This window comes from Rhinoraja longicauda, chromosome 2 (assembly GCF_053455715.1).
Source record: "Rhinoraja longicauda isolate Sanriku21f chromosome 2, sRhiLon1.1, whole genome shotgun sequence".
NCBI lineage: Eukaryota > Metazoa > Chordata > Chondrichthyes > Rajiformes > Arhynchobatidae > Rhinoraja > Rhinoraja longicauda.
In genome coordinates, this window is record NC_135954.1 from 75,102,031 (window position 1) to 75,114,933 (window position 12,903).

The following is a 12,903-nucleotide window of genomic DNA, read 5'->3' on the forward strand; positions in this document are numbered from 1 at the left end:
CTCCTCACTGCGGCGAACGGTAGCCCCATCAACACTTACGGGGTCTGCCAGCTCGCCCTTAACTTCGGCGACAGCTGGTTCACGTGGCGGTTCATCATTGCCGATGTTTCCCAGCCGCTGCTGGGCGCCGACTTCCTGCGGGCGCATTCCATGCTCGTGGATGTCAGGCGGCAGCGCCTGGTGCACTCCAGCACGCTGAGGCCGGTCTCCCCCAACGTCGGACACCTGTCGTCCGTGGATGCGACGTACGCGCGCATCCTGGCGGACTTCCCGGACATTGTGGAAACCCACTTCTCCCACGGGAGTTTGAGGGAGACGGCATCGAGTTGAACGGGTTGGTGGAATGCTTTCACCGCCAGCTGAAGGCTGCCCTGAAGGCTCGGCTCACGGGCCCAGACTGGGTGGACGCCCTGCCGTGGGTTTTGCTGGGGATCCGCACCGCACCCAAGGAGGACTTGGCCTCCTCCTCCGCCGAGTTGGTGTACGGGGCCCCCTTGACGGTTCCCGGGGAGTTCATCCCACCAGCGCAGGGTCGAGTGGAGCGGCCTTCTGACGCCCTGCAACGTCTTCGGCAGACGGTGGGCAGGCTGGCACCTGTGCCCACATCACGTCATGGGACCTTCCAGCCACACGTCCCTGCCGCTCTGGAGGACTGCCAGTTTGTGTTCCTGCGCAGGGACGCACACCGATCACTTCTCCAGCGGCCGTACGAGGGCCCCTTCCGGGTCCTGCAACACGGCTCGGCCACATTCGTTCTGGACATGGGGGGTCGCAGAGAGACTGTTTCGGTCGCACGGCTGAAGCCGGCACACGTGGACATTGATCGGCCGGTGCCGGTTGCGCAGCCCCGCCCGCGCGGTCGCCCCCCGTCCAAGCTACCCCCTCCAGTGTCTGCTACGACCCCTCCACCTGTCGGTCAGTCGCCGGTCCCTGCGCCGGTCATGGTGCGCACCCGGGCTGGTCGCCTCGTGTGCCCTCCTGTCCGTTTTGTACCTCCGGTTCTTGGGGGGGGTCCTGTGGCGGATCAGGCCACTCCTTGGGTCAGCCCCCTCGTTACGTGACGGACAGGCGTAAGGGGTTAAAAGCCAGACCAGGGGGAGGTGTGGCTCATCCCTAGGAGAACTACGCTGTGGGCTGGAGCTCGCAGCCTAATAAAAGAATCTTACTAAAAACTGCCTGGCGTCTTGCCTTTTCTCTGGCCTCCGCCAGGCCACTACACTGGAGACATTTTCCTGCTATGACCACAGAGCGGAAAATTGGAGGGAACCAAATATAAATCTCTAAATGCCATCCCACAATACAAGGCACCATGATGGGAAAAATGTAAATTAGTCTTATTTTTAACTCACTCGTGTTTGAAAACTCCAGGTAGCTATTTTTTTTTTTTTTTAAACAAAAGCTGCAAGCCATTTTTTTTCACTTGACCAGATTAATGAATACATAAAACTCACCACTGAGTTGAGAGGGTTGGTGTCCTGCACAGTTTTCAGACAACATCCTGGATAAAAGGGTACCATGACATAAGCTACTGGCTCAGACTGAGGGAAAAATATAGAACAGAAACACGATATCCTCAAAGAAAATCCTCACTCAGATTAAACAATAGATTATATTATACATATACACAATAGATTTACTATCACTGAATGCACAGCCATAATTCTATTAGTGGATTAACTTAAACTAAAAAAAAAGGTACACTGGTCAGTAACAAAAATGCCGTTTTAAATTTTATCGGCTCTGTAAATTTTCCCTTGAATTGTTTCCACTTTTCCTCCTGCCTCCAACAATGATTTATTTTCTTGGCCCTATTTTAGAGTCCCATATAGGTTGTTACTTTGCTCTGTTCTAATGTCAGGCTGCTCAGGATTCCTCCACTCCAGTGGTTCAACATCCAATTTTAGATGGCTCACTAGCTTCTTCAGTTAAACACGGAATATCAAAGACACCATCTGACTCTTCATCCACCCACCCCGCAACAAGCACAAATTTGGTGCTCCCACATTAATTAATAAATTAAATTCCTTGGGTCAGCACTTTTCAATCTTAGGCTCACCTACAGATCTCACATCATCTTCAAAAAAAGATTTCCAACTCAGCAACATAAACATGGACTCATCCAATGGCTGCTAAAATTGTCAACCAGTTGATTCAGATTTAACTACTCAATAGCTGAATCTGAATCTTTTCCTTCAGAATCAACTATTCAGGTATTTTTATGATTAATCCCAAATACTCTATAGACAACAGACAATAGGTGCAGGAGTGGGCCATTCGGCCCTTCGAGCCAGCACCGCCATTCAATGTGATCTTGGCTGATCCTTCACAATCATAACCCTGTTCCTGCCTTCTCCCCATACCCCCCGACTCCGCTATCTTTAAGAGCTCTATCTAGCTATCTCTTGAAAGCATCCAGAGAATTGGCCTCCACTGCCTTCTGAGGCAGAGAATTCCACAGATTTACAACTCTGACTGAAAAAGTTTTTCCTCAACTCTGTTCTTATTCTTAAACCCCTTATTCTTAAACTGTGGTCCCTGATTCTGGACTCCCCCAACATTGGGAACATGTTTCCTGCCTCTAACGTGTCCAACCCCTTAATAATCTTATATGTTTCAATAAGATCCCCTCTCATCCTTCTAAATTCCAGCGTATACAAGCCTAGTTGCTCCAGTCTTTCAACATACAACAGTCCCGCCATTCTGGGAATTAACCTAGTGAATCTACGCTGCACGCCCTCAATAGCAAGAATGTCCTTCCTCAAATTTGGAGACCAAAGCTGCCCACAGTACTCCAGGTGCAGTCTCACCAGGGCCCTGTACAACTGCAGAAGGACCTCTTTGCTCCTATACTCAACTCCTCTTGTCATAAAGGCCAACATGCCATTAGCTTTCTTCACTGCCTGCTGTACCTGCATACTAACTTTAAGTGACTGATGAACAAGGACACCCAGATCTCTTTGTACTTCCCCATTTCCTAACTTGACACCATTCAGATAATAATCTGCCTTCCTGATCTTACCACTGTGGATAACCTCACATTTATCCACATTAAACTGCATCTGCCATGCATCTGCCCACTCGCCCAACCTGTCCATGTCACCCTGCAACCTCATAGCATCCTCCTCACAGTTCACACTGCCACCCAGCTTTGTGTCATCCGCAAATTTGCTAATGTTACTTTTAATCCCTTCATCTGTCATTAATGTATATTGTAAATAGCTGCAGTCCCAGCACCGAGCCTTGCGGTACCCCACTAGTCACTGCCTGCCATTCTGAAAGGGACCCGTTAATCCCTACTCTTTGTTTCCTGTCTGCCAACCAATTTTCTATCCATGTCAGCACCCTACCCCCAATACCATGTGCTCTAATCTTGCCCACTAATCTCCTATGTGGGACCTTATCAAAGGCTTTCTGAAAGTCCAGTACACTACATCCACTGGCTCTCCCTTGTCCATTTTCCTAGTTACATCCTCAAAAAATTCCAGAAGATTAGTCAAGCATGATTTCCCCTTCGTAAATCCATGCTGACTCGGAACGATCCTGTTACTGCTATCATGTTCCGCAATTTGTTCTTTTATAATTGACTCCAGCATCTTCCTCACCACTGATGTCAGGCTAACTGGTCTATAATTTCCCGTTTTCTCTCTCCCTCCTTTCTTAAAAAGTGGGATAACATTAGCTACCCTCCAATCCACAGGAACTGATCCTGAATCTATAGAACATTGGAAAATGATCACCAATGCGTCCACAATTTCTAGAGCCACCTCCTTAAGTACCCTGGGATGCAGACCATCAGGCCCTGGGGATTTATCAGTCTTCAGTCCCATCAGTCTACCCAACACCATTTCCTGCCTAATGTGGATTTCCTTCAGTTCCTCCGTCACCCTAGGACCTCTGTCCACTAGTACATCTGGGAGATTGTTGGTGTCTTCCTTAGTGAAGACAGCTCCAAAGTACCTGTTAAACTCTTCTGCCATTTCCTTGTTCCCCATAATAAATTCACCTGTTTCTGTCTTCAAGGCACCCACATTTGTCTTAACTATTTTTTTCCTCTTCACATACCTAAAGAAGCTTTTACTACCTCCTTTATATTCTTAGCTAGCTTACCTCATCTTTTCTCCCCGTAATGCCTTTTCAGTTATCTTCTGTTGCTCTTTAAAAGAGTCCAAATCCTTTGGCTTCCCGCTCATCTTTGCTATGTTATACTTCTTCTCCTTTATTTTTATACTGTCCTTGACTTCCCTTGTCAGCCACGGTTGCCTCTTACTCCCCTGAGAATCTTTCTTCCTCTTTGGAATGAACTGATCCTGCACCTTCTGTCTTATTCCCAGAAATACCTGCCATTGTTGTTCCACCATCTTTCCTGCTAGGGTATCTTTCCAGTCAACTCTGGCCAGCTGCTCTCTCATGCCTCCATAGTTCCCCTTGCTCAACTGCAATACTGACACTTCCGATTTTCCCTTCTCCCTCTCAAATTGTAGATTAAAACGTATCATATTATGATCACTACCTCCTAATGGCTTTTACCTTGAGTTCTCTTATCAAATCCGGTTCAATACACAACACTAAATCTAGAATTGACTTCTCCCTGGTAGGCTCCAGTACAAGCTGCTCTAAGAATCCATCTCGGAGGCACTCCACAAACTCCCTTTCTTGGGGTCCATTACCAACCTGATTTTCCCAGTCTACCTGCATGTTGCAATCTCCCATAACCACTGTAGCATTTCCTTTGCGACATGCCAATTTTAGCTCTTGATTCAACTTGAACCCTATATCCAGGCCTGTAGATAACTCCAATTAGGGTCTTTTTACCCTTACAATTCCGCAGTTCTGTCCATACTGATTCTACATCTCCTGATTCTATGTCACCCCTTGCAAGGGAGTGAATATCATTCCTGACCAACAGAGAGACCCCACCCTCTCTGCCCAACTGTCTGTCTTTTCGATAGGTCGTTTACCCCTGAATATTCAGCTCCAGACTGACCAAAATTCAATTAACACAAATCACAGTTGTATTCATACAGGAAAGCTTGCTCAAACAACATTCTTATCCTTCCTAACCCGCACTGCCTCTCAGTTATACTTTAAAACTCTCAGCCTTGTGTTCAGATCCTTCCTCTTTTAGTCTTCTTGATGCTCCTCATCTAGATGCTCCCCATGACTCTCATGCACTTATTCCTTCCATTTTCCCACTATTGGTAGATTTGTTCGGTCACCTTGGACTTCATTCAAAGCCTCTCCATCTCTCTTTCGATTTGTTGCAACTTAAACCCATCTCTTCAACTAGTTGATGGTTACAGCCCGTAACATTTTAATTTTGTCACATTACGTCAAACGTTAAGCATGAGAAAGCCTATTTTCCAACTTAAAGACACTACACAAATACAAGTTGCTATTTCTATTTTTGAAGTTTCTCACTTTGCAAGCAAACAGGTACAGAATTTGTAGAAGTCCAGAGTTTTCCTTCAACACAGACCAAGCTCGGTGATATCCAGCTGCCCTTTCTATCATGTTGGCCTCAGTGGCAAAATCCACAGAATAGCCCTGCAAAAAAACCCATAACACATTAATCTGGAAACAAACAACAAAAACATTTGGTGCAGTTTATAGCAATCAAAGAAAAGCAATGAATTAAGCACCAACTCGAATTCAAAGTCACCTGATGGAGATGTGAAGGAGTCATGCAATAAACACCATTTACCTTTAAGAGAATTCTCTTGGATTTAACTTCAGAGCACACCAATGATCGCTTGCTGCTCAATTCTCTCATGGGCTCTGGATCAAACAAATCACGCTCCAGGCTCTCGGTGAGTAGCCCGGCAGATTGCTGGGGGAAAAGATAAGGGTCGGAGTTAGGATTTTAAATTATATGAAATTGACAGAGAACATTCATCCTTCCGTGAAATAGATAACAGGGTGTAAATGTTCTGTCATAGTACAGCATTTTTTTGTGTAATAGGTAAAGGAATGTAATTTAAATACTGATCCAATTTCCTAGCTGAGTAGTGCAGTTCTGCAGTGTGTGTGCAATGTGCATTACTTGCACAAATTTGTTCTGGAGATTCAAAGCTCACGTACAAATCAAGAAACCGCACCAAAGGAAGCCTTAACTGAGCGGAGGACTCTCCGGGCATTAGTTCAAAGGTGACAAGCTGCCATGGAATTCAAGCGTCTGCTGGCTTGCAAGAAGGCCTGTTCTCTAGTACCTGCTCCCCCCCCCCCCCCCCCCCCCCACACACACATCTTTCTCCCTACCCTCTGTCCTGGTCTTTCAGGTTCCCTCAAATATGTAGCTGTCTCTCCCCTTGTCACCTGTCTCCATCCCAATTCTTCACTAATTAATCCACTGTGTGACTGAGGCTCTGTGCCCATGCTGCTCCCAATCTCCACCTCATATATTCTTGTTATGCATTCATTCTTTAAATACAGTGCAACCTCAATATAATGCCCGAACCCCTCTCCCCATCTGTCCTCTTTCTGCTCCACCATCCAATGCGACCCAATACATGACCAATGGAGGAAATATATGATTAACCTCACAAAGCCTGATGTACTGAGCACACATGGGGTTTGATGAATAGTGGAACCTGGCTTCCACAAAACCTCACGCAGGTCATCTACGCAACATTGGCAAAGACTTTCTAGCACACTATCTATTTTAGTGCGAGGTAGATTTCGGAATGAAAAGCAACCCAATATCACATCAGAAATTAAATACTCCATTTAGCTTTGTTGGTCTTCTATACCTTTCATAAAGTGTAGTCACAAATCATCACAGTATGTCAAGGTCTGGTATTATCAGGACCCCCAGGGCACACCTTTGTTTGACTTTTAACAAGTTGTCCCCCGACATGCATGTTATATGGAGGTTGCAACACTTAAATGTGATCGTGAATGGCATGAATACTTCAGTCCAGTACAACCATAAACCAGGAACAAGGACTTCATTGCAGCCTTTGAACAACATTAGGGATTAAAAAATATATAAAATTGCCAGAAAAAGCAGAATGATCACTGGGAACAGTTTAGAATTCACCAGAGGATAAAAATATTGATCAAAAAGTGGAAAATTGAGTACAAGAAATTTGTAGCACTTTGTCGATCTGAAACGTAAACACTGCTTTTCTTGGTTCCTCAAATATTGCCTGGACTGCTGAGTTTCCAGTTTCCAATTTTCACTTTTTATTTAATCCACTTCATTATCCTGTTCCCATCTTCTCCCCATATCCCCCCGGAATTAAGAAATATGCAAATACATTTAATGACTTGTAATCTATTATTCTGGAGAACTCTACAAGTTCACCCACTCTGAGTGAATAAAGCACTCTTGAACTCACTTCTAAACAATGTTCCTCTTATCCTGAACCCTGTGATCCCTGGTTCTGGACTCTATGCAACTAGGAATATCATCCACTATATCTAGTTTGTCCTGACCCATTAGATTTCATTGGTTTCTATGACGTCCCTTCTCATTATTCCATACTCAAGTGAATACAGGACTAACTGACCCAATTTCCCCCGACACATCAACTCTGCTATCCAGGGACATAATATACAAATTCAAGAAGCATATTAATACCATAATTGCCACTAATCTCCTCAGCAGGAGTGTAAAGCCTGCGTGGTGGTGAAAAGAGCATTTAGTTACATACTTATCACTGAGAAATTCAATAGCAACAATGCACAATTCGTCAGACTTTACACAAGGCCTCTCCTTTGCCAGTGTAAAGCATCTCACGACGATCTGTAAAAAGTAGCCCATCACCAGGTCCAGGAATATTACAGTAGAGATGGGTGTGGAGAGAGATAGGTGGGGAGGAGAGAGAGATGTTTAGAAACTGGCAGTAGATTCTGGGGGTGGGGGGTAGGTCAGATGCGGCTGCCCATCTCACCAGAGTCATATATACTGGAAACAGGCCCTTCAGCCCAACCTGTCCATGCCAACCATTGCCTAACCAAGGTAGCCCCATTCGCTTGCAACTGGCCCATATCTCAAACCTGGAGTAAAGACCATGGCTTTTCACTGTATCCATGGCCCTCATGATTTTATAAACCTCTATAAAGCTCACCCCTCTGCCTCCTTCACTCCAAGGGAAAAGTAGTAATAGCTTACCCAGCCCTCTCCTTATATCTCAAGACTAATTCTAGCAATGTCCTTCCTATGGCCAGGTTACCACACCTGGACACAATACTCCAAGTGAGGCCTTACCAACGACTTGCACAGCTGTAACATGAAGTCCCAACTCCTGTACTCAATATCCTGTCAGATGCCAAAAGCTTTATTCACCACCTTATCAACCTGTGCCACCACATTTAATGAACTATGTCCTTGCATCCCTGAGTTTCTGTGTTTTACAGTACTCCCCAGGGCCCTGCTCAATCTTCAAATCTCTATCTCAAAATCATACAGAAGCAGTTTTCATGGGTGCTGCCAAAGCCTGCCTTTGCAGGAATATTCTTCAGCTAATGCGGGCCACTCCAATTCAAATAGAAAATCATGGAAATTATAAATAGAAGTGCACTGCATATTGTGAGACAGACCGATAGCAAGGAAGATCCTGGAAACTAAATTGCAGAGGTCCTGACTTCATAATGTTTAATTTTTCATAAAAATTAAATCATGTCATGCACAAGAACAGCGCATCATGCAATCTAATATCAAAGCAATTAGATTTCCAAGTACAAGATAGACAGTGTTTATAGAATTAATTGCATTTGTGGTTTTCCGGTTTTGTTAAGTACATAATTAATTGAAATATATAACTTGGGAAATATCCTCTTCTGCACACATGGAGTCAAATCCATCAACAAACTATTCAATTTGCTCACTCTGTCACTTCCACAAACAGTGAACTCAGGACGATGGAAACTACAATAAAATATTTTGAAGCCATTTATTTTTGAATAAAAGCATAGAAACAGGCCCTTCGGCCCGCTGTCCACACTGACTATCGACCACCCGTTCACACTTGTTCTATGTTATCCCACTTTCTCATCCACTCCCTACACACTAGAGGCCATTTCCAGTAGACTATTTCCATAATCTACAAACCTGCATGTCTTTGGGATGTGGGCGGAAACCGGGCAACCCGGAGGAAATCCTCGTGATCACAGGGAGAACGTGTGAACTCCCCACAGACAGTACCCACAATCAGGATTTTTGGCACTATGAGGCAGCAGATCTACCAGCTGTGTCACTCTTCTTCAGAGTTTAAAAAAGTTGTACATCCAAATATTAAAAACATGAATATTATATCAAGTAGATATCCTACTGTTCATTACCATGTAATTTTTGATTGCTGCTTCAGGATGGAGGAGAGGAAGCTCAGGAAACCAATTCTGAACAATATTGTCAAGCCTCTCCTGTAAAGGAAAAGCACATCCAATCAAGTGCCATGCTTAACAAAATCCACAAAACCTCAGAAACATTTCCTCTGGCTATTCTGCAGATGCATCTATAATTTTGCAATAACCTGTTGGCAAAACTACAAAAACAAAATTCCTAGGAAATGGATGGGTTATATAAAATATACATAATTTAGTAAAATTAAGTACTTCTAATTTCTTAACCTCAAGGGCAAAATTTTAGGGAATCGATGATTATACAGTGGTCAATAATTTAAATAAGTATGGTTGGCAGATTTCGGTGTGGGTGTATAGTGACAAAATCCAAGTAATGTTGTTGCAGTTTTCCTCCCTTGTCCTAATTGGAAACAAGTGTCACAAATGGTCGCTGAGCACCTCCACTCAGTCCACCTAAACCTACCTGATCTCCCGGTTGCAACACACTTTAACTCCCCCTCCCATTCCCACACTGACCTTTCTATCCTGGGTCTCTTCCACTGTCAGAGTAAGGCCCAGCACTAATTGGAAGAACAGCACCTCATATTTCACTTGGGAAGCTTACACCCCAGCAGTATGAATATTGATTTATCTAATTTCAAGTAACCCTTGCTTTCCTTTCCTCTCCATTCCCTCCCCAGTTCTCCGACCAGTCTGACTGTCCCCGATTACATTTTATCTTGGTTTGCTTTGTTGTCACCACCTCCATGCTAACATGATCTATTCTACACTTTCCTTGGCCTTCATCTCTTTTGATCTTTTACACTTCCTTATCTCTGTAACTCCCTCTACCATGACGCTCAGTCTGAAGAAGGGTCTCAACCTGAATGGTCACCCATTCCTTCCATCCAGTATGTTGCCTGTCCCGCCGAGTTACTTCAGCATTTTGTGTCTGTCTTAGGTGTAAAGCAGCATCTGCAGTTCCTTCCTACACAATTTTATCATCTCCATTACGAAGAGTTATGCTGATGAAAACAACAGTAACGCATTTATATCGCAAAATAGCCTATGGCGTTTTACAGGAGTTCAAACAAATAAAATTTGATATTGAGCGTAATAATGAGGCAACCTGGTGTGTGGTGCTTCTCTACAAAACCACCGGGTGGCCACAGTGGAACACATTCTGGATACCCGAGCACTGGTATGTACATCTGCTCTCCCACACCACCTTCTGACCAGTTACTGATTCCATGGGGTATTTTATACTGTTCTAAGCCAAGAAACTGGACCATGGTCCTTCCCCATCTCTGAACGGGCCTATACTGTACATTAACCTTTTACTTTCTCCAATTTTGTGATCTGATTTGCACTTGCAGTGTTCCTGCTTTTATTTTTAAATGAGGTACCTGAATATACCAAGAATCAATTTAAATTATTCGCTGTTGCTTTCTGCAAGATCTCAATGGTTCTCCAAAATGCACAGGGTCAATTTTAAAACAAGTATAACAAAGATATTTCTTCCTAGATATTATTATTGCAAGTTTACCCAAATTCACTAAAAAGAAAAAAAAATCAGCAACCATGAAATAAAACATACAATCTTTTCTTTTAATTAAGTAATGTCCCGGTTAGATCATTCATAATTTTTTTCTTGAAAGTTGGGTACTTAAATTTACGATTAAATGATTCTAAACATAAAGCAGATAAACCTTAAATAGGAAACATCGGCAAAGGTTGGCACTTGATGCCTCAGTTCTTCTGTGTTTGGTTTGAATTTCTTAGTATTTAGTCATAGAGTCACCCAGCGTAGAAACAGGCCCTTCAGCCCAACTTCCCCCACAACAACCAACTAGCCCCATCTACACTACTCTCACCTGGCCCAAATCCCTCTAAACCTCTCCTATCCATGTACCTATGTAAATGTTTCTTAAACATTGCGATAGTATCTGCCTCAACTACCTCCTCTGGCAGCTCGTTCCATACATCTAACCACCCTTTGTGTAAAAAATGTTATCCCTCTGGCTCTTATTAAATCATTCCCCCTTGACCTTAAACCCATGTCCTCTGGTTCTCAATTCCCCTACTCTAGGTTAACAACTGTGCATTTACTCTATTTATTCCTCTCATGGTCTTGTACACCTTCATAAGATCACCCTTCATCCTCGTGCTCCAAGGAATAAAGTCCTAGACTGCTCAACCTCTCCCTTTGCTCAGGCCCTCGAGTCTTGGCCACATCCTTATAAACCTTTTCTGCACCCTTTCCAGCTTAACAACAACTTTAATGTTGACAATAGATAGGAGCTATCTGTAAATGTACTATTTTAACATCCAACATGATTTCCATTATATTTCATCAAAAAAGACTAATATGATATTGTTTCAATATCCTTACATATTCTTCTCTTTCACAGCAGATCTCTTCATAGATGTTATCTCGAAGTTTCTGTATTTCTTCCTTCATCTTCTCAACCTTCAAATCATCGTAATTGTCCAACTACAAGAAGAAAATTGTGCATACATCCTTATGCTTTATCTGTGTACACAAGTAATTTGTTGATATGTCTTCTATAATTTATATATGCAGTGAACCCAACATCATGTAAACCTTCAGCATTATATTTTCTAGCACTACTATTAAAGCAGGATCAATTTGTAAAAGGCAAACCTATGTACTTCAAATGAAAGGGCTGAGCTTTTTTGTGGATTATAATTGTAGAATCAACATGTAAACAAGCTCATTAGTCCATTGAGTTTCTGCTGACCACCAAAAGGCCATTTATTCTACTCCTAACTCCCCCACTTTCCAACCAGTTCTCCCAGATTCCACCACTCACCAACACACTGGGGATAATTTACAACAGCCGATCAACGTACATCTTTCGAAAGGTCTCGACGCAAAACGTCACCCATTCCTTCTCTCCAGAGATGCTGCCGGTCCTGCTAAGTTACTGCAGCACGTTGTGTCTATTTACGGTTTAAACCAGCATCTGCAGTTCCTTCCTACCCATTACGTCTTTGGGATGTGGGAGGAAAGTGATGGCTGCAGATTGTCCAGTCAGTCACCTTCATGTATGTGTGACACATGGCTGCCACATAATATGCACAGTGACTTCACCTCCAGAGTACTTCATTCACTATTAAGCATTTTGTGCATCTCCAGGTTGCAGATGGCACTATGTATATTTATGTCTTTGTTCGAGTGTGCTCAGCTCAATTAAACAAAAATCTGAAACAAAAGCAAAAAGTGTTGGAAAAATGGTCAACAGGTCAGAGAGTTAATGCAAGGTCATTGACCTAAAATTACCTCTTCTGTCAGTCCAACCACAGATTTCCAGCACTTTGCTTTTATTGTAATTGCTGTGGCAATATTTGCGCAAATGTAAGCAGGGACCTGAATTTTGTTCATTACCACCTTAACTATGATGCAGGTACAATACTATACGAGATGCAACATCTTACAAGTACTCAAAATTTATACATTACATCTTCTATATTGTTCTTTTCAACCAGTTTCCACCTCAGTTGAGCTTTAAGATTCTTCACTGATCTTTTGATTGATAGCAGATTTCCAACACTGGGATAAGTATTAAGCCATTGCCCAGCTTGCTTCTTAAACTATAG

The 12,903-nt window shown here is 43.3% G+C and overlaps 1 protein-coding gene across 1 annotated transcript in view; it reads right to left on the reverse strand.

The window, feature by feature from the left end:
* stk31 (serine/threonine kinase 31) overlaps positions 1–12,903 on the reverse strand; it is a 68,768-nt gene that overhangs the window by 10,423 nt on the left and 45,442 nt on the right. Inside the window, exons 15-20 of the mRNA XM_078423048.1 lie at positions 12,766–12,897; positions 11,675–11,776; positions 9,283–9,363; positions 5,702–5,827; positions 5,419–5,544; positions 1,452–1,538 (exon numbers count right to left, since the gene is read on the reverse strand). Of these exons, the coding sequence (XP_078279174.1) occupies positions 1,452–1,538; positions 5,419–5,544; positions 5,702–5,827; positions 9,283–9,363; positions 11,675–11,776; positions 12,766–12,897 (654 nt within the window). The remainder of the gene's footprint in view (positions 1–1,451; positions 1,539–5,418; positions 5,545–5,701; positions 5,828–9,282; positions 9,364–11,674; positions 11,777–12,765; positions 12,898–12,903) is intronic.